The 22,458-nt window shown below is 39.7% G+C and overlaps 1 protein-coding gene and 1 long non-coding RNA gene across 3 annotated transcripts in view; one reads left to right on the top strand and one right to left on the bottom strand.

The window, feature by feature from the left end:
* Positions 1 to 22,458, top strand: part of EIF2AK4 (eukaryotic translation initiation factor 2 alpha kinase 4) — a 70,238-nt gene that overhangs the window by 39,113 nt on the left and 8,667 nt on the right. For both annotated transcript variants that reach the window (XM_020795736.3, XM_020795735.3), the window contains exons 17-31: positions 3,177 to 3,237; positions 4,161 to 4,240; positions 4,713 to 4,814; positions 5,450 to 5,500; positions 5,896 to 6,132; positions 6,756 to 6,831; positions 7,626 to 7,747; positions 8,181 to 8,230; positions 9,162 to 9,330; positions 10,338 to 10,454; positions 11,386 to 11,451; positions 14,462 to 14,632; positions 15,104 to 15,238; positions 15,329 to 15,436; positions 16,493 to 16,621. In XM_020795736.3, the coding sequence (XP_020651395.3) occupies positions 3,177 to 3,237; positions 4,161 to 4,240; positions 4,713 to 4,814; positions 5,450 to 5,500; positions 5,896 to 6,132; positions 6,756 to 6,831; positions 7,626 to 7,747; positions 8,181 to 8,230; positions 9,162 to 9,330; positions 10,338 to 10,454; positions 11,386 to 11,451; positions 14,462 to 14,632; positions 15,104 to 15,238; positions 15,329 to 15,436; positions 16,493 to 16,621 (1,674 nt within the window). The remainder of the gene's footprint in view (positions 1 to 3,176; positions 3,238 to 4,160; positions 4,241 to 4,712; positions 4,815 to 5,449; positions 5,501 to 5,895; positions 6,133 to 6,755; positions 6,832 to 7,625; positions 7,748 to 8,180; positions 8,231 to 9,161; positions 9,331 to 10,337; positions 10,455 to 11,385; positions 11,452 to 14,461; positions 14,633 to 15,103; positions 15,239 to 15,328; positions 15,437 to 16,492; positions 16,622 to 22,458) is intronic.
* Positions 15,148 to 22,172, bottom strand: LOC140703193 (uncharacterized). The gene is made up of 2 exons (XR_012082566.2): positions 22,033 to 22,172; positions 15,148 to 15,392 (listed from the first exon to the last, which is right to left on the bottom strand). It is a non-coding gene; the product is annotated as an uncharacterized LOC140703193 (long non-coding RNA).

Raw genomic sequence — 22,458 nt, 5'->3', positions numbered from 1 at the left:
AGCTTATTACTAAATGCTAACTTATTAGTTTTTTTTTATAATTTTATTTTATTTTTTACATAAAGGGTGACATAGGAACATGGGGGTTAGGGTTTGTGAGGGAAAGGGATTTGTGAGGGAGAGGGGAAATCATAGCATACTAATATCAAAGCAAAGCAAAGCAAAGCGTGCTGCTTATATACCGCCCCATAGTGCTTCAAGCACTCTCTGGGCGGTTTACAATTTAATTATGCAGGCTACACATTGCCCCCCCAACGAGCTGGGTACTCATTTTACCGACCTCGGAAGGATAGAAGGCTGAGTCAACCTTGAGCCGGCTACCTGGGATTTGAACCCCAGGTCGTGAGCACAGTTTTAGCTGCAGTACAGCGGTTTAACCACTGCGCCACGAGGCGCAATCGATACCTATTGCCATATCAAATCCAAAATCATTCTATTTACTCTTTTCTGCCTTGTGTATAAGGTTCTCATTTCACTATATATATTCAGCTACTACCTGTTGATTCAGTCCATTTATAAAATAAGTCCCATCTTTCTGTTGCCCTTTGCAAGGATTGGTCCTTCATAACTTCCGATAAGATGTCCATTTCGGCTATTTCCCGTATCTTTTCCATAAGATCTTCTTGTTCCGGCACCGTCATACTTTTCCAATTTCTAGCATACATAATTCTGGCTGCTGTAATAATATATATAACTATATGTTCCTTTGACTTATCTATGTTATCGGGTATCATGCTTAATAGAAACAATTCTGGGGTTAGTGGTACTTTACAAAGCAAAATTTGTTGTAACATAACATGCACTCTTTTCCAGTATTTTTTCGCTACCCCACACAACCACCACATATGATAATAACTTCCCATTTGTGTTTCACATTTCCAACACTTATTTGATACATCAGTATACATCTTTGACAGTTTTTCAGGGGTCATATGCCACCTATAGAACATCTTATATATATTCTCATTAAAATTAACCAATCTTGTGAGCTTTATGTTATTTTGCCATATTTTCAGCCATTGATCAATATCAATGTTGTGCCCTATATTTTGTGCCCACTTAATCATAGGTTCTTTAATCATTTCCTCTTGCATTTGAATTTCCAAAATATAATTATACATTTTCTTAACAATTTGTTCTTTTGAACCCAATAACAGTTTGTCAAAGATTGTTTGTTCGAAGTAAAAACCCTCTATTTTATCTTTTGTATATCTGGATTCTAGCTGAATTCTAGGCCACCAGTCTAAATAAACATTCTGCGACTCTAATTCCTCTTTAGATCTTAATTCACTGTCCTTTTTTAATAGCTCTTGATATCTTAGAAGGTTTGCTTTTGTGATAAGATTGGATTGTGTAAAGGCTTCTATGGGTGACACCCATGCAGGTATTTTTAATAAACTTGTGTAATTTTTCTCCACGTTACCAACAAAGCTTTCCTTATCATATGTGAATTAAAATTTTTTTGTTCTTTGTCCTTTTTATACCATAAATAAGCATGCCAGCCTAGTTGCAAATCATGTCCTTCCAAGCTAAGTAATCTATCATTTTCTAAAGTTATCCATTCTTTTATCCAATCTAGAATACAAGCTCTGTAATACAGTTCCCAGTCAGGAAGACCAAAGCCACCCCTCTGCTTAGCATCTTGCATAGCCTTAATTTTAATTCTTGGTTTTTTTTACCTTGCCATATAAATCTCATAATTATCTTATTGAATTCTTTAAAAATGACTGCTTTAACATGATAGGAATTGATTGAAATAAAAATAAGATGTTTGGCAAGATAGTCATTTTAATCGCCCCAATTCTTCCCAGCAACAATAGTTGTAATTTATCCCATTTCTCCAAATTGTTCTGTATCTCCTTCATTAGTTTCATGTAGTTATCCTTGAATAATGTGCTTGTCTTCTTTGTGATTTGTATTCCTAAATATCGAATTTTCTTCTCCTCTTGGAAGTTCGTCTTCTCTATTACCTTTTGTCGTTCCTGTTCTCTCATGTTCTTGGTAAGTAGTTTAGTCTTCTTTTGGTTTATTTTCGTTCCTGCCATTTCCCAAAGTTTTTTAGCGTTGTCATTAAGTCTTCTATTGAATCCAATGGTTCTTCCAGTATAATAACTAAATCATCCGCAAAGGCCTGGAGTTTGTAAACTTGACCTTTCACTTTTAATCCTTTCAATTCCTTTTTACTTCTAATTTGTTCGTTAAGTATTTCCAGAGTCAGAATAAATAGAAGTGGAGAGAGTGGACACCCCTGCCTAGTACCTTTCTGTATTTGGATTTCTTTTGATAATTCGCCGTTGATTCTTACTTTTGCCTTTTGTTCAGTATATATTGCTTTGATTAATTTCATAAATCTTTCTCCAACCTACAGTGTTTCTAACGTGTGTATCATAAAGTTCCAGTCAAGATTGTCAAAGGCTTTTTCCGCATCTAAAAATATCATGGCCATCTGTTTCTCTGGGTGCAAACTTATTAGTTTTTAAGGTGCCACAAGCCCCTTTGTTAATTTTGTTGTAACAGACTACAGACTAACACAGATAACCTGTCGAGTAAATTTAGTTTCCGTGAACAGTATGGAAGAACATCATTCCCAGTGTAGTGGGAATAAATAGTAGTGGTTTATTCTCGAAGGCTTTCACGGCCAGGATCTAATGATTGTTGTGGGTTTTTCGGGCGCAACCTGTGCTCTGGAGTGCTGTCCTCTGAAGATGCCGGCCACAGAGAATGGCGAAACGTTAGGAAGAACAACCTTCAGAACACGGCCAAAGAGCCTGAAAAACCCACAACAACCAAACAGAAGTGGGTTTCTATATGTGAGCTGCGTTCAGTTCTGATACAGTGAACAACTTTTAGGACTTGGATTTCTTTATTTCTGAGTTTATATTTCTTTTGCAGCAGTCCTGGGGTAGCGAATCTTGACCTTCAAGTTTTTTTAAAAAAATGCAAAGTAGATCTTTAAATTCTGGAATTGCCTATTCTGGATGTATATAATTCCTCTTTTCTTACTCTAACCTTGTGAGGTAAAGTAACATGAGAGATACTGATTGATCCAGTGCTTTTCATGACTAGTATGCATCCTGCTGAATAGGTTTTTGGGATAAAACATTTCTGATTTTGAGCTGCTAGATATGCAAGACTTGAGAGGCATATAATTGTTTTTGTCACGGTTTCCTTTTCAGGCAGACATGAAACAAGGGGAAAGTGTTTCAGATTGTCGTCTGGAGAAAAGTGATCCTTCTGGTAGGTGTAACACAGTTTGCTTCTACTACATAGTATTTCACATGTCTCTTGAGAAAACTGTCACAGAATACTGCAATCAATAGAATTCCTTTAAAATACAGGGCCAGGACTTGGGCACTGAATGCTGACTAGGCTCAACTTTTAAGCAATCTTATCAGCTTGGCCCAATGGGAGCCCTGAAGTAACTGGCAACCATGATCCAGCCCTGGTCTATCTCTGAATTATCTCTGGGTATCCACTGTGTATGTTTCCTGTGATCTGTTCTGTGTGGCAGCTGGGTGAGGTAGATCTGTTGGGTTTGAGCCACAACAGTGCCCTTGGTGGTTGTCAACATTGCAACAATTGTTTATTAAATAAAATAATTGAGCAGGGAAGTCAGCTAGCCCGCTCCCTCAAGCACAACTTCAATCCTATCAGTGAACCAAATGCAGTCAACTTCACCCCCTCAGTCAGTCCTTTCTATCAGTCATCCCTGACAATCACTGCCCCAAGGGTCTTTCCCAGGGGATGGTACCCACAGACTCTTCTAGGGTGTCTCTCAGTTGGTGCAGTTTCCAGATCTTTCTTGGAAACCCCTGCCTGGCCTTTCCTGCTCAGGGATTAGGTCTGTTGTGGCAATCTCTCTGGTTCCCCCTCAAGTCTTAAGGAATGAGCAGATAAATTACAGGAAGTGATTGTGAGAAAAATCCTATTAGCAATTTTGGAACATAACTGTTCCATGGGCGCATGCAGTCTCTGCTAGCCAAAGATTGCCTGGAGCGCTGTGCCCTCAGAGATGCTACACTGTGCATTTGCTAAGAGGGTCCTTTCCATGCTAACCAAACAACTGAGTTTCAATTTAAATATTCAGATATCATAAAATGCTTTTTTTCTTTCACATTGGCTCTGTGAAGTAGTTGGTAACTAAACATTGTTGTTAACAGGTAACTTAACAGGAATGGTTGGCACTGCTCTTTATGTAAGTCCAGAGGTCCAGGGAAGTACTAAATCTACATACAATCAGGTAAAAGTCTGGAAAAGTTAGGAAATGGTTTTTCTCTCAGTTAAATTGCTCTCGTGCTCATTTATGGACTCACAAGGAATTTTTGGATCCATGTCTCTGAGCTGGGTCCAGACATAGTTGTCAACATGTAGAACATCCTTCTGATTGTTCTTGGAGTGCCACTGTGTTGCTGATTAATATAGAAAACTGCAGTAGATGCTCTTGGAATATGTCCCTTAGATGCTTCTGAAAGTGTATAGGATGAAACAATAATTCAGAAAATAATTTCAATACACTTCATGAAAGTTCTTTTTCTGTGCCTTAGTTAATGTCAAGTCTTCAGATGAAGGAAGAAGATTGGGATTTCTAGACACCAGGGCTCATTGCATGTACTCTTATCAGTATGATTGAAAAGTTAGGGAAATAAGCAGCAAATAAAGCCCTCCTCTTTTGCAATGACATTCACTTGTCCTTCAATCTTTTTTGGTTCTAGAAAGTGGACCTCTTCAGTTTGGGTATAATATTCTTCGAGATGTCTTATCATCCATTGACAACTGCATCAGAAAGGATCTTTGTCCTTAGTCAGTTAAGACGTGTATGTATAAAATCTTTATGATCATTAGTCTGTTGGACACTGTTTGGTAGCAGATATAAAGTGTTTTGAAACTTGGAATGCTAAAAGGCTTGTTTTGTGCATAAATTTCTCTGAAGGTCCTGTAAAAAGTTGTTGTTCAAGCCTAAAAATAAGTATCTCGTATAATCAATAATACGTAGGTCAGATCTTTGTAATAACCTTCTGTGCACCCCAAGATGCACATGCTAAGTCTTTTTGCCAATGATTTAAAATATTCTGGATTTATTAAAAATATAGGGCAAATAATACTGGAGATAAGTGGCATGTGCCTATTCAAAGTATAACCAGCCTTTGTTTGCTTTGCATCATAAATGTAATAATTGAAAACCCGTAGAATCTGCATCAGCTATCATAATTGCCTGTCAGAGCACTGTAGCCCGTGATGAAAATTCAGATTTTGAAATAGGAGGAAAAAAGCTGAAATACAGCTAGGTATTTGAATATAATAATGGCAGTCTTCAAATTCTTATGGTTATAAATCCAAAAACATTTTCATATTTAATAATAATTACTAACTTGATCTTAGCCAAAAGGCTGAGATGCTCAAGTTTCTGTATTTTTGTCTGTGACTGATTTTAATCCATTTTATTTCTCAGCCTTCTATTGAATTTCCAGAAGACTTTGATGATGTGAAAAATGCAAAACAGGTATTCATATCTTCTTTAGTAATTGCTATGTGTTGAAAAGGTAATCATTATTTTCTGCTCCCAGATTTCAAAGTAATACATGCCCAAGCATTACAGTGTGACACTCATCAGAGTGATTTGAAAAGAACATTAGAAAGAGAAACTAATGAATTACTAACACTACAGTATATTTTTCAAGAAACATTTGAATCCTCTGTAGATTTCAATAATATGAAAGATTAATTTATTCCATTTTTTTATTCTTATGCTACCTGTAGCATACTGATATTAATGTGAAATTGAAATCTGGAAGTAACTGTACATCAAATGTGTTATAGTAAGACATATGACTAAAAAGAAACAATCTTCTATTTATGACTGTAAACTAGGACTATATATTTTGGCTTCATTTTTAGAAAATGGTTATTGCTTGGCTGTTGAACCATGATCCTTCAAAACGACCAACTGCTATGGAGCTTTTAAAAAGTGAACATCTTCCACCACCTCAGATGGAGGAGTCCGAACTTCATGAAGTACTTCATCACACTTTAGCAAACATAGATGGGAAAGCTTACCGGACAATGATGGGCCAGATATTCTCACAGCGCATTTCTCCTGCAATAGATTACACTTATGATAGTGATATCCTCAAGGTTTGTTTTAAATCAATATCAGAAACAAGAGCCAAAAAGAAAAGCAAGAAAAACCCAAAACCATAGTTTCTGCTGGAATGTGAGCAATTGGAATTGTGTGTGTGCTGGGGTGGGGTGGGGATAGGGAGCCTTTAATATTGAAAAATCACTGTCACTGGTCCTGATCAAGCAGAGAGATCAGTGCTCATAATTTTTTTATGGTTAAAGGTCCCATTTTTCAAAGGGATCCCTAGAGAGCCTCAAAATCTGGGATGGGGGACGGAGAAAGCTTTGAAAATTAAATTAAAGAGTAACATTGAATCATGATGATGTCACCCATATTTATGACATTCCACTCTGCCAACTGGATTTTAGCCATTGTATTATATGTTCTTATAATTGTTGTAAATATAAAAACCATAGCATAGCAAATAGCATACATCTATTTTAGCTATTAACTGAAAAGAATCTGCTTACTTAAATCTATTTGTAGATTTTATTTGCTAACTGTTAACTTCCATATTTCTTTGTCATAAATTTATGACACATACAAGTCTGATAATTGATGGTTGTCCTCTGAATGTGTTCAGCATTGAATATAAAGTGTGTATTGTTTATGACCCATGATACCTGTTGATTTTTAGGGTAGTTTTTCTATTCGGATAGCCAAGATTCAACAGCACGTATGTGAGACAATCAGCAGAATCTTTAAAAGACATGGTAGGTGTCTTTATATGACACAATGATGAATTGACTTTGTTTCTTTCTCACTAAAGATACGCTGGTGGATTACAGCAGCAGTGATCACATAAAACACTTACCCTTTATTTTTACTTCTGCAATTCACCAGAAATAAAACACTGAACTGTTGAATCAATTCTTTACTTTCAAATGACAGTCCAAAACCATAAAGCTCTTACACTCTGTGGTGAGAATTTCAGTTCTCCCTCCAAGATCAATTTTGCTCTGTTCAGATGCAAGCTGATAACTGATCAGACTATCTGGTAAAGGCAATATTGTCTCTTGAGGACACTTGCACTCCACTTCCATGGAGATGCATTGGGTGGGAAAGTGCATATCAACATGTGTGAATTGCTCCTATGTTAGCATACACCCTGATCTTTCTCATAAGTTGTCAAAGAGTTGTAATAGGCATTGTTTACTGGAATATTGGCCCTATGGAGGCAGTCTAGAAAACTATAATTCTCCCCTTTATGCCAGCAAGATTGCACAGAAAAATATAACAGTAAATTATATGCCAGGTCAGTTGTTTATATTCACAAAACCTTGTTAAATTGGTAATTCAACAAAGTAATCCAAGCTGTTATAAAATAAGGTTTCCCTCTGATCTGCATCAGGCATGGGGAAAAGCATTTTACCCCGTATGGAAACTGATAACCCAGTCCTGAATATATATAAAAAATGAAAAAGATACTATGTGAAATAATCTCGTTTTCAAAAATCACCTCTTATTTGTAGTATGAAATACATAGTGTTTTAATTACTCTGAACAGGGGCTATCAAGCTTCATACACCTCTGCTAATGCCTAAGAATAGGAAACTGTATGAACACAGTGAAGCTTCATATCTGATCGATCACAGTGGGATGTTGGTGATGCTTCCTTACGATCTCAGGGTAAGTACTAGTGATAACAGGAATGTGATTCTACGGAACTGCATTATCTTCAAATTAACAGAGCATTCTACTTGTTCATAAGCAGAGAGAAGAGGTGGTCCTTTCACCTTGATCCTGTCCTTAGGGGCTAGGCCTCCCCCTCTAGCCTAGTGCAGTCCTCCCCTCAATCAATGATGAGTGATAACAGTGAGAATAGAGAGAGTACAGTTGTAAGAAAGGGGTCATCCCACTGCATGATCAAAATCCATTTGTGTGATTTGTGTTGGATAGAGTCTGATTATATAACTGGACACTTTTGTTGCTTTCTTTTATGAAGTACAGCATGTTTGCTGCAAAATAATTTCTTTAAAAAATCATTTAACTAGGTTTTTGTTTGGGGATTTTTAGGGTTTTTTTCCCATGCAAACTGCCTTCTTACCTCTTATTGTTACAGGTTCCTTTTGCAAGATTTGTTGCTAGAAATAACATAACAAACTTGAAAAGGTAAGGGACTTGCTCAGGAAGTATTTTATTTTTATTTAAGATACATGTAGCATTTGCATGATTGCACCTTTTAAGAAATCTGTGCTAACTGTGCTGGTCATTACCTACAAAGTCCTATATAGATTGGGTCCAGGCTACCTGAAGGACCGTATGTCCCTTTATGTGCCTTCTTGGCAATTAAGATCAGCAGAGGAGGCCCTCCTCTCAGTCTCATTGCCAGCACAAGCACAGCTGATGGGGACACGGGAGAGGGCCTTCTCTGCGGCAGCTCCCAAACTATGGAACGCTCTCCCTCGGGAGATCAGGATGGCCCCTTCCCTTTTATCCTTCTGCAAAAAGACCCATCTCTTCAGGCAGGCTTTTTAACAATCATAATTGAATCCATGAATCCTATTTTAGCAGATAATTTTAATCTTTTTCATGTTTTAATCTTTTAATTATTTTAAATCATATATTGTTTAATTTATCTTTTAATATTTAACTTATTGTGTTTTTAATTGTTTGAATTTTAATGTGAGCCGCTTTGGGTCCCTTGTTGGGAGAAATGCAGTATATAAATAACAACAACAACATCTTGTAAAGGACAGAGACGCATTTTCCATGCTGCAGCAGGTCCCAAGTTCAGACCTTGGTATCAACTCTTGCAAAAATATCTTAAGCAGTAAGATTGGGAAAGATCTTTATTTAAGCCAGGAGTGAAGTGAGGGGACAATTTCTGGCTTTCCAGATGTTGTTGGACTTCAGCTCCAGTCATTCCTGACTTTGGCCATGCCGGTTGTGGCTAGTGTAGAACTGGACCTTCCTCATTTCTGATTTAAAACATAGGAAGGGCACTGCCACTTAGAGTAGGCAGAACTGGAGTGAGTCAGTGTCTAGCACAGTAGACGAGAGCTTCATAGATTAGAATATTCCTGTTTCTCTTCCTCTCTAGATACTGCATTGAGCGAGTTTTCAGGCCTCGGAAGTTAGACCGCTGTCACCCAAGAGAGCTCCTAGAATGTGCGTTCGATATAATCACTCCTGCTGGCAATAGTTTTTTACCTGTGGCAGAAACAATCTACATCATTTCTGAAATAATCCAAGAATTTCCTGTGCTGCAGGTAGGTGTTTGCAGCTGTCTGAGGAGGCTTGTCCACAGTAACAGAGTGGTTTAGGATCTGGCAGATCCAAAGCCATCTTCTGCCCACCCAATTTTAAGGCTTCTTACCAGCTATGGTTATAGTTGCTAACTACCTGCCTGGGCATAGCAGAGGCCTTTGTTGTCTTTGAGCCCTTTCTGCTAGTGATCATTCTTTCTGGTAAGAAAAAAAAGGTACCAACACAGCCTCCTAACATTCTGCTGCCATCCTCATGGAAAGCTCATAATAGCCTTTGAACATAAACCTGGTTCTAAAAATAATAATGTAAGTGTCTATTTGAATAATTGGCTAGAATAGCCATTCTCAACAATTTTTAGCCCTGGCCATAAACACTGTATGAAAGAAATATAGGCTGAATCAGGACTGTATAAGTCACATAATGAACCTTAGAAGGTGGTGTGTGAAGAATTGTTTTCAGTCTGTGACTGCCCTCTTCAAATCTGCCAGAGCCCCTCGGGGCCATATGGCCCTCATTGAGAATGACTGAATTAGAATATAAAGAGCTATTTAGATTTACACAGGTAATTCCACTCTCCAGTTGAGTTTTGGGACCTACTAGGCTAATTGCCATTCCCAACTAGAGTAGAACATTGAATCAGTGGGATTTACATGTGTGTTAACTAACAGATTATTCAGTAAATTTGTGGTAGTGGGGACTAACAGTTGGATTTAGATGTTTGATTTGTTTTCCTCATCATCTGTAGACAATTTTCCAGAAACAGTTTGCTTTTACAATAGAAAAACGGATCCTAACTCCCTTTAGGCGCCTAGAACAAGTTTCAAGATTCTTTGGCTCCTTCTTTCACTTTCAAGAAAGACTGTCCAACTTTAAGTAAGTCTTGGTATTAACGTGGCAGACATCATGGTAAATATTTGAAAGATGAGGAAGTTACTGAATGCTGGTATCTGAATCGAGTCATCATTAAAAAGTTAAAGGGAGTAAAAAAAATCTCTTTTCATATGAATAGGAAAGAAACTACAGTATTTTCTTGAATCACACTGGCATACTGAGAGCTATCCTTCTGCACTGTGGGATACCGGACGATAAACTCAGTCAAGTGTACGCCATTCTCTATGATGCTGTGGTAAGGCATTCATTCATTCGGTAACTATGGAGGTATTTTATTTGTTATAAGTCAGATGAAACAAGACACACAAATCATTTTGATGAACTTGCTTCAAAAGGTTAAAAAAGGCTGAAAAAGAAAGAAAAGCAGTTGTTCCATAGAAGAGACTTGGGGAAACATGAGTTCAGGTGGCAGTGGGAGCAACCACCTTAGGCTGAGTTACTAATTAAGATATACCACCCACTTTGTAGCAATGGAGCAGTGGTGCTACTTGCTTGCCATGATGAGGCTGAGGAGACCTGCACCTGTATTCCTTTCTGGATCAGGGATCTCAAATACAGATGACCACATCCATATTCTAACATAAAAAGTAGTGTGTAGATCTGTTTCTAAAATCTGATGACAGGAATGACTAGGGTCATTCTGCTGACAACTGTTCACGTCAACAGCAGACTAAGGAGAAGAATGATCCCTCTCACGCCATAGCTCCTTCATGCATCCTGAAAACATGCTCCACAGACCTGCGTAACCCTCCGTAGCAAGTTTTGGACAAAGTAATCCCTGATATACTGGGAATGGGCACTAGAGCAGTGTTGGCTGTAGGCTGGTCAGAGCTGGACTATGTTCAGTATTGACGGTATTGGAAACCATTATGTTGATTTCAAGCAATTCTTTGAGACAGAGACTGAACTGGCAAGTCTCAGAAGTTAGGAAGTGTATTTCAATTGTGTGTCGTTGGGTGTACAGTACAGATTTTCTAGACCCAGGGCTTACCTCAGATTTTGCTGATGATAGAAATAGAAATGTTGAGCAGTTGTGTGTAATAAAACTGCTATTTTAACTGCTAGATTTTAACTCAGTTAGGATTTTTAAAAAATTAAAATGAGAATAAAGGAATATTAAGTAGTCTACAGTGATCATATATATATATATATATATATATTTGCAGACTGAAAAGCTAACTAAAAGAGAAGTGGAAGCCAAGTTTTGCAATATTTCTCTGTCACCAAATAGTGTAAGTAATTTGGAACTATTCGATTATTACATTTATTTATTTATAGATACATTTATATGCCACTCTTCAGTCCTGATAATCTTTAAAATGATTAACATGTACAGTGGTGCCTCGCTTAGCGATCACTATGTTTAGCGACGAAATCGCTTAGCGACGCTGTTTTTGCGATCGCAAAAGTGATTGCTTTGCGATGTTCTCTATGGGTTTTTTTCGCTTTGCGATGATCGCAGGGAAGTGATCATTGCAAAGCCCCCATTTTCGCACAGTCGCCGGGGAAAAAACATGGCTGTCCTCGCTTTAGAGGCACCGAAAATGGCGGCGCTCTGGAGGATCTTCGCTCAACGGTGAGTTTTAAGCCCATAGGAACGCATTGAATGGGTTTCAATGCGTTTCTATGGGCTTTTTAATATCGCATGGCGACGTTTTCGTTCTGCAGCGATTTTTGCGGAATGAATTAACGTCGCTAAGCGAGGCACCACTGTATTCTCAATGTGCGAAATTCTTATTTCTTTCAAAGATACATACATTTTTCAAGAGTGGTCAGCTATGTTCTGAAAAACCATTTGACTCTGCTTTTATTTTTCCTTCTTCCCATCAAAGATTTGTGGTGCCTGGAATTCATAATTGTTTCCATATACAGACTGTTTTTTTTTAGTGCGAAGCTCTTGAGCAAATAAATACAAAAGCTGGAGTACATAGTTACAGTGTAAATGAAGGTAACCATGATTCTTTGCTGCCCCACCAGGACCATTGCATTAACAGAAGACATTTTCCCTCATTATCTACCAAGAATTTCTTTCTTCTTGACATCTTTCTGTTTTCCCCTAAACTTACTTGAGCTTTGAATTGAAAGAACAGTCTGACTACTACTGTTGCCATCAGAATAGCGACAGTAATAGTAGATAATTCTGATAATATACTAAAACCACTCTGTTCTTTATATGCATGACTTAAAGTATTTGGACCACAGATTTATACACTGTATAGTGCCCATGATATGGGCATAGAAGTGAGACCATGTGGAATGGGAAACAGAAAGGAACTGTTGCATATTAAAATCTGGTAGGTAGCTTCCAAGGTGACCATGTCATCATCATGAACAGAACTGGTGAGCATTAATCTACTGGCAATGGATAAGGTGCTAGTAGCTTGTGTTTTCATAAATATTAATCTGTGGTTTGAGCAGAAACAAAAAGAACTGTAACGAATGCCAGCTTATTAATATATAATGGACAAAATCTTGTTGCATAAACTTAATGCCAATGTAACTTGGATAAGGTGCCAGAAATATTTAATTTGAACTAATCAAAAAATAGGGATCCCCTCTCATACCTTTCAGGTTCTGAGGTCTGCTAGGGATCCCTTTTGCCAATGGCGAAGCTTCAGGACAGAGGGGAATGCAGTGGTGCCTCGTTTAGCAATGTTAATCCGTGCAGGAAAAAACATCGCTAAACGATTTAATCGCTAAGCGATTTTTAAAAGCCCATAGGAACACATTAAAATGTGTTTAATGTGTTCCTATGGGCTAAAAACTTCCCTTAAGCGAAAATCCTCCATAGCGGCGGCCATTTTGGGTGCCTCTAAAGCGAGGCAAAACAGCGGTCACCATTTTGTTTTTCCAGCGGCCATTTTGGAACCGCCGATCAGCTGTTAAAAAATGGGTGCTTTGCCATGATCGTGTCCCTGCGATCAACGCAAAGCGATTTTTACCCATAGGGGGCATCGCTAAGCAATCGCTCTGGCGATGGCAAAAAGTCCATTGCTAAGCAATTTCGCCGTAAAACGGAGCGATCGCTAAGCGAGGCACCACTGTATTAGAAAATCACCACAAGATCACAACCACTAGGATTTGAACTAGCTAGCAATCTGGTAGCACTTTTTTAAACTATTAAAGCCTTCTTTCCCATCCCAAGTATCCTCAAAGGCTAAAGGGAGTCCTAGGGAGCCTCAGAACCTACATAGAGTGCAGAGGTGAACTGTTATTAGAGGACATTAGATTATGAGTCAATAAAAGACCAGGGCATTGTGGTAGACACGGTTATAATGATGCTGCCAGAGTAGATTTGGGGGTGTCGGGTGACACGTAGGTTTCTAGCCTGGACGTTGTATCCATGTTTTGCCTGTTAAACATCAGCAGTTGTTTCAAGCTGGAACTGTTTGTAAGCAAGCACAGACCTGCCATCAAAACCAGGGAGAGGAAAATATGATTGCCTAGAATGCGTTGCAGATTGTTGATCATACATCTCAGCTGAGAGCTGCAGGTGATAATCAGTGATGTGCAGTCATTCTCTCTTTTTAGTCTGTTTTATAACAGCTTACTCCTGGCTACTAGGAGTAAAATTGTTTGTGCCTTGTTAATTTGTTTTCTCACCTTATCAAGTGACACTGTAGTTTAAGAAATGCCTGGTATAAAGCCATGAGTTTTGAGTCGTGCTTTCAGCAGTGGAAGTTGTATTTAGCTGCAGTTTAATGATTGATTGATTGATTGATTGATTGATTGATTGATTGATTGATTGATTGATTGGCTTCTTTTTACGAGCCTGGAAAGGAAAGGCTCCAGTGCACCCACTGTGGATCCCACCTTTCCAAGCTTCCAAATGTAGGGTTTCCTCTCAAAAGAGCACCTGCCATTCTGAAGTAACAGGGGCTAGGGTCTTTTCCATTGGCTTGCCAAATGTACTGTATAAGACACCTGAAATTCTTGATGCAGAATTTTATGCATCTGATGAAGGAGCTATAGTCCATAAACGCTCATGGTATAACAAGCCTATTAGTCTTTTGGGTGGCTCAGCACTCTTTCTTGGTTTTTGTCTCTGGGTTTGATCATTTTGAGATTTTTCTTTTGAAAAAAGGATAGAATATTTTACATCTAAAATAAACAGATGAAATAAACTTTATTCCATTCTTGGTGATCTACTTTATGCGTTTGAGCCTTCCATGCAGATTTTCAACAGGTAGTACTTCATACATACAGTAAGTGCTGTACTTGCATTCCTGTCTTGCTTTGCAGCTTGTTCGACTCTACAGATTTATTGAGCAAAAAGGAGAGCTGCAAGATCTAACCCCACTGTTGAATACAATGTTGAAACAAAAGACAGGGGGCACTCAGTCAGTGAAACTTGCCATGAAAGAGCTAGAAGAAACAGTGGATCTGTTGAAGAAATTTGGCATAAAATTGCAGGTTTGTAGGATCGTATCATTAAAAGAGTATTTCTTGTAAATCAAATTATCAATTAACCGAAGAACGGAATCTTTAGGAACACCATTTAGAATACAGGAGCTGAAACTGGTCATGTGAAGCACATTCCATGCAAACTGCTTGAAATAGTAATGGGGGCATACAAAGTGTCATGACACAAGAGATACAGAAGGCTTGGATTACACTAGCTTGATTGAACTGTGTGTGGTCAGCATTGTATGTCAGTTGATATGCTTAGAATGGGCAGATGACCATTTTATCTGATAAAAACAGAGGCACTGCTAGATACTTTGCTATTATTTGGGAGTAGGTTGCTTCCCTTAATGATTTTTTACTATGATTTTATTTTACTACATTTATTACTTAAGACTTTTTCTATATATCAACTTAATTGTGCTGTTTACTGTCATTCATGGCTAAGACAATAAATAAGTTGAACATTTTACATTACAGATATCCATAAATTTGGGACTGGTTTACAAAATACAGCAACACAGTGGTATTATATTTCAATTTATTGCATATATTAAACGCAGGCAAAGAACGGTTACTGACATTCTTGCTGCAGGTGGCAGATATGATCATTTGGTGAGTGTTGCTTATTTGTAGTTTTGTATATAGTGAAAAGATGTCATTACTGATATTTTCCTTGAGTATCTCTGCTTCTTGTCTCCTTAGATTCTACAGTTCAAAGGCCCACAAGCGGCTGGCCTGCTTCCCTCGGCCGTTGGAGTCAGCATAGCTATAGACAGAATAAGTTCAGCAGTTTTGAATATGGAAGAGCCAGTAGGTTTATTTTTCTTGTTTGTATAGTTGAACCAATTTCTGATATACTCAATATACGAGTTACAAAGCTCATGAAATACAGAGTTAGATTTCCTATATCATATGAAAAAAGGCAAATACCGTTTAGATTGGTAAAACTTGTTTCACTCATTATTTTCATTGTAGTATAGGAATTGTACAAACAATGGGGACAAATGCAAGGCCTATCTGGTTCACACTGTGTGAAATATAAATCTGTATACAATATTTCTAAGGAAAAAAAGTAAAAGAGGTTTCTGCAAATAATTGTGCTTCAACCTCACTTCTGTAATTACTGTGGGGTGTCCTCCATCCCATCTCAGATAAAACAGTTCTAAACGCATATTTTATGCAACCCAAGTAAAATAATACCAGTTAATACTATTAGTCAACAACAGCTGCAGGATTAATGATAGCAAAAAAAAATGGAAATATGATTGACAGTTAAGTGATTGGTATAAAGAAATTTGGCATATAGCTATTAATGATAACTTGTTATATTTGGGTTAAAAAGGGACTGACAAATTTTTAAAAAATGTGATATTTGGGAAGTTCTTACTGTGTATATATTAATAAAAGGGAAGGGTTGCACACCTTCTCAAGACTTGAGTGGAGTTTTGGAAGGGGAGAGAGGCTTCCTAAATATATCTCTAATGGTCTTGGTAGAGGAGTGGTCCTATGTGATTCAGATAGGTGGGATATAAATTAAATAAATAAATAAATAAAATAAATTTTGTAATTGTATAGGTTATGTTTTTTTTGTTTTGTGTTTACCAAGTTTCCTTTTTTAAAAAAAAACACAAGTTGGCATTTTTGTATTATACTGTATTTTCTTTTTGTATCTTTTTTCTTTATTAATTTAAATAAAGAATATTATTAGCAAACATCGTGGAAAAATATTGAGGAGGCCTTGACAATGCTAGAGAAATTATTTGCTGCAGTGATTTAATAAATTTTGAGAATAATGGTTTTGGCAAAGATTTTCCAGACTCTTAACTTTTTATTCCTCCTGCCCCTCACCCCCTTCTTGTGTCCTAGATCACAGTGAGTTCTTGTGACCTGTTAGTTGTTAGTGTTGGCCAGATTTCAATGGCCAGGGCTGTCGGGGTTGCACAGAAACTCTGGAATGCAGGAATTGCAGCTGAAATCATGTATGACTGGTCCCAGGCAAGTCATCTTTCTGTTCTCTATTTTGCTCAGGGTCTGATTTATGGGCTTCTCTTTCCAAGAGCCTCAGCATGAAAAACACAGATACGGTTATGATTACCATCAGGCAGAGTGAGGTGAAATTTGGTGGCAGATACAGATTATCATTAAAGGACACCACATTTTCATCTGATGGGAAATCGTTAATTCCCCGCCATGAAGGGAAGTAAAGATTATTTACCTCAATTGCCAGAATGCCTTGGGTACTCACTGATCAGAGATTTATCCTGTAACAAACCCAGACCTACTGGAGGATGTCACAGTTAACTAAGCTGCCACCAACCATTCCCTATAAGAAGTCACACAGACCAGGGATGGATTTTTAACAAATAAAAGAACAAGGTTTATTTACATAACACACAGGGAAAATAAAATGATCAAATGAATAAGATACAGTAACGTGGCTTAGTCTCAATCATACATACACTAGTTTGGTTCACACAGAACGCATTTAACTAAAGCACAGACCCTGAACCTATCAGTTCTGGCTAACCCTACAGACACCTGAACCTATCAGGTTGGTACTGACTGACACACAGTAGTACCCTGTCTGACACACAGACTCCCACTCAAGCTTCTTCTCTCAGCTCTTCTCCAGCTTCTGCTTCCTCCAGCTCTGCTCCACATATATATACAATACAGCCCCTCCTCCTGATGTCCCGCCTTCCACTCCCCATAGGATGGAACTTTCCCTCCAAACCCATGACAGACAGGTAACATCAGTGCTGTATGTAACACCTCCCCTCTTTATAAGTTGTTTTGTAGGGGGAAAGCTAAGGTGCTTTTCACCAAAAAACAACCTGGATCCAAAACATACAAAAACAGTTATACATACAATATCATACTTACTTATACTTACACTCTATTAGGCATTTAAACATTTACCATTTACAGTACATCAAGTTACCTTTATTCATACAAACCAATCATGTTTAATAAACAGGTACATTTAACTTTTTGGTCACCAAAATATATACATAGTCCATGTTCCTTCGCCGTCTTCATTCTTCGGGTCTTCTTGACAAGGCGTCAGCAACACAGTTCACTGACCCTCTGACCACCTTCACTTCAAAGTCATAGTCATGCAGGTTTAAAGCCCACCTCATAAGTTTACTATTGTGGGTTTTCATTGTCTTTAACCATTGCAATGGTGAATGGTCAGTGCACAGAATAAAATGTCTTCCCCAGATGTAAGGCTTGGCCTTCTGGATCGCGTAGACTATTGCCAGGCACTCCTTCTCCACGGTTGCCAAATGTCTCTCACCTTTCTGGAGTTTCCTACTCAGGTAGGACACTGGATGCTGGTCACCATTTTCATCCTCCTGGCAAAGAACTGCTCCTACCCCGCTGTTAGACGCATCGGTGTAGATGATGAACTCCCGGTCGAAGTCTGGAGCACGCAGCACTGGATAGTTGATGAGGGCCTCCTTCAACCTCTGGAACGCCTCCTCACAGTCGCTGGTCCACGGGATGCGGTCATCAGTCTTCTTCCTCGTCAGATCGGTCAGCGGAGCCGCAATCTCGCTAAACCTCGGGATGAATTTTCTGTAGTAGCCCACCAACCCAAGAAATGATTTGACTTTTTTCTTGGTGTTGGGTCTGGGCCAATCACGAACTGCTTCTATCTTGGCCTCTAGGGGTTTTATCACTCCTCCCCCTACTATGTGACCCAAGTATTTTATTTCTGGGCTACCCAGCTGCAGTTTGTTCTCTTTGCAGGGCCTAGGCCAAAGCACTTCCTCCCCTGGGTTAAAGTGCCTCTCCCTGCCTTCCTGGTCATCCCAAGCTTTCTTTCTGACCTTTTGAGCTTGCAGGGTCTCTGCTGCTAGCTCTAGGTTTCTCTTTAGGTCATTCCTTAAAGAGTCTATACATGTCACAACGTCTTGTGGGTCATCCTGGGTGATCTGCTCCCAATTTTGTTTGATTAAATCAAGGGGCCCTTTCACCCTTCTCCCAAATAAAAGTTCAAACGGACTGAACCCGGTACTGGCTTGGGGCACTGATCGATAAGCAAACAAAAGGGATTGCAGCTTCTGGTCCCAATTGTTTGGATTCTCTGCCAAGTAAGCCCTAATCATGCGCATTAGAGTCCCATTGAACTTCTCAGTTAACCCATTACTTTCAGGGTGATAGGCAGTGGTTTCCTTGTGTTTAATTCCACAGATTTGCCATAACCGTTTCATGAGCTTCGATGTAAATGATGCTCCCAAATCTGTGATTATTTCTGAGGCAAATCCCATCCTGGACATATACCCCACCAAGGCATCTGCCACTGTGTTAGTTTCAATGTTAGTCAAGGGTATGGCTTCCGGGTACCTCGTGGCATGGTCCACAATGGTGAGAATGAACCTGTTCCCCCTCTTTGTGGCCTTGGGCAAAGGTCCCACAATATCCACCCCTATACATTTGAACGGAGTGTCAATCACAGGCAAAGGGCACAACTTTGCTTTGGTCCTGTCACGGTTATTCCCCTGCCTCTGACACACATCACATTTTTTACAGAACTCCCTGATCTGCTTCCCTATGTCAGGCCAGTAAAAATTCTGTGTAATTCTCTGCTGTGTTTTGTTCACCCCTAAGTGCGCAGCAAACATGTCAGAGTGCCCCCTTTGTAAGATCATGGGGCGATACTTTTCAGGTACCACTAGCTGACTTCTGATCCCATCTCCCCCTTTTGAGATATTCCTCAGGGTCTCTCTATATAAAATCCCCTTTTTCTCTAGAAATCTCACTGGGGTTTCAGGTGTTAGCTGGGCGTCTGTCACCTGTTCAAAACACTTTTGGAGAGTGGCGTCTGCCTTTCGCTCTTGGCCAAATCTGCTGTCTGTGGTTAAGGTTTCCACCACAGCTTCGGCACTCCCCTCTGCTTCCGTCTCGGGCTCATCAGTACCCCCCTGAACTGTCCCCGTGGTGGCTTGTGAGCGTGTAATCACTAGCACCCGTTTCACATGTTCAGCCAGGTCATTTCCCACGAGCACGGCTGCTGGCAGAGTCGATGAAATCGCTAGCCGCCAAACTCCCCTCCAGCCTTGAAAGTTCACAGGTACCTCCGCTACTGGTAGTGAGATCACCTGCCCCTCAATCCCTGCCACCTTCATGCTCTCATTTGGGATTATATATTCCCTAGGAATAATATCTGGATGGCACAGGGTCACCTGGGAACAAGTATCCCTTAACCCCCGATACTGATGGTCAAGTATTCCTACGTCCACCCCTGCTGTTTCAAACAACTGTGAATCTGTTCTCACAAGTAAGCAGCGCCTGACCGCCACAAGAGGACCATTTTCCTCAGCCTGATCAGCAGATGTAACTGTTCCAGATTGAGTAGCCATGGCAACAGGCTCCCTCAGTGACAAGGAGCTTTGCTCTTTCTGGACACAGAACACAGCTTTTGGCTTGGTTCCACTCAAATCATGAGGCAAACCTCCCTTTAGCTGCTTCCACCTCTCACACCCTGAGATTAGGTGGCCCTTTCCCTGACAGAAATAACATTTTCTGCTGTACTTGGAGTCCTTCTCATCTGGTTTTGGTTTTCCCTCCAAAATCTGGTTCCTGGACTGGCTCTGCCCAGAAGTTTTATCAACAAAATGGCCGCCCATTTTTGGCGGACTCTGAACTAACCCTTTGGAGTACTTAGGGTCCCATGTTTCCCTCATGTTTTCTTCAGAATAATTCAGGTTTTGACGTTGTGCCTTAACCTGTGTGCCTTCTTTTGGTTTCTTTTCTAGTTGCAATTTCTTCTCTTTTATTCTCAAATCCAGCTCCTTTTGCTTAGCCTCAAACTCAGCCCTGATCTGTAAAATTTCTTCCTCAGCCCTAGCTTTTATCTCTTTTACTTTTTCTTCAGTCTTATCTCTGATTTCTTTTAATTTAATGTCTTTTTGCTGATTATATTTTTCAAGATCTTGCTCACTTTGTCTGACCTGAGCCTCATACTTTTCTTTCTTTGACATTTCTTCAACTGATAAATTGTTATTTTTCTTATTTAGGAATGTTAATTCTAATTGTGCCATTCTAATTCTGTGTTTCAGTTCCATCTCTTTCATCCTCATGGCCATTCCCCTTTTCTTGGCATCTGCCTCTGCCTGACTGACTTCAGCTCTTTCTCTTAAGTCTAATTCCCTCATCCTCAGTTCATGCTGTTGGGCTAGGAGCATTTTTCTGAGTTCTGGGTTCTGTTCTCCCGTGCTGTCATCCTGCACTGAGCCAAATTCATCCTCAGAACCTTGGTCCACCTGGGGTTCCCTCACTTTACCCATTTCTGCCATTTGGCTTCGAATCAAGGGCATAATCCCCCCCCCAGAACAGGCTGCTTTCAAAAGTCAAGCCTCAGAATAAAGCGACCACTTTTTTTTCTTTTTCTTTCTTTTGCCTCAGAACCAGCCTTCTATAGATTGCTGCTGTTCTTCAGCACTAACTTGCAACTGTTGCCAGCCAGAGTCCAACCCCCCTCTGCTAGGCCTCTCAGCAGACAGGCTAGATCACTGCTATTTCACACAGTTTTGCCTCAGCTTTTTCCCGCCAAAACAGGTTGCCTCAGAGCTCCCTAATCTAGTCTCCCCAGTTGGCACGTTCTTCCACTAGCGCACCTCCCCGTGAGGTACGCCTAGAAGATTACCTACGCGCTCTCAGATTGTCCCTGACTAGACCCCCCTTGCTCTGGGCACACTTGCCAAGGCTTTGCTGGACCACTGGACAACTGGACCAGTCGTATCCCACACGCTGGACACCAATCAATGTAACAAACCCAGACCTACTGGAGGATGTCACAGTTAACTAAGCTGCCACCAACCATTCCCTATAAGAAGTCACACAGACCAGGGATGGATTTTTAACAAATAAAAGAACAAGGTTTATTTACATAACACACAGGGAAAATAAAATGATCAAATGAATAAGATACAGTAACGTGGCTTAGTCTCAATCATACATACACTAGTTTGGTTCACACAGAACGCATTTAACTAAAGCACAGACCCTGAACCTATCAGTTCTGGCTAACCCTACAGACACCTGAACCTATCAGGTTGGTACTGACTGACACACAGTAGTACCCTGTCTGACACACAGACTCCCACTCAAGCTTCTTCTCTCAGCTCTTCTCCAGCTTCTGCTTCCTCCAGCTCTGCTCCACATATATATACAGTACAGCCCCTCCTCCTGATGTCCCGCCTTCCACTCCCCATAGGATGGAACTTTCCCTCCAAACCCATGACAGACAGGTAACATCAGTGCTGTATGTAACATATCCCACATAGACATGCCTGGTTTTTGTATTTGTTTTCCATTAGAAATCTTTTTAGAAGTGACTAGAATTTGCACTCTCTCGCACATGCACAGACACACTCACACACAGACATAACTCCCCCTACCTCTGCCTGTGAATGTCCACACAGCTTCAAACAGTCTACTGCTCTTCAAAACCATGAGGCTGTACACAGCATGTCACTGGTGAATATGGTGCTTAGGAGGGCCGTGCAATCCATCTTTATCTTGGAAAAACTAGATTCTGTTTCATGGTGTACGGGGGGAAAAGAGGAAATTTAGTTTCATTCTGGATACTTAACTAGCCGACAGAGACCCAAGTGTCTCTGTATGATAAAATAGGCAAGTACCACAAACATTCCTTTAAGGTAGCTTCTCATACATGTTCCTTATAAAAGCAATAGGACTTTACTACAACATTGAAAGAACTTGCTATGAAAACTTCCTGCACTTTTGGAATACTTGCTGAACTACTTGAGAAAGAGTAGACTTCCGTGTATTTACCCACATATGCAGGAGTCTCGTTTAAATCA

Source organism: Pogona vitticeps, chromosome 1 (assembly GCF_051106095.1).
Source record: "Pogona vitticeps strain Pit_001003342236 chromosome 1, PviZW2.1, whole genome shotgun sequence".
Taxonomy (NCBI): Eukaryota; Metazoa; Chordata; class Lepidosauria; order Squamata; family Agamidae; genus Pogona; species Pogona vitticeps.
This window is presented reverse-complemented; position numbering and strand designations above follow the sequence as displayed.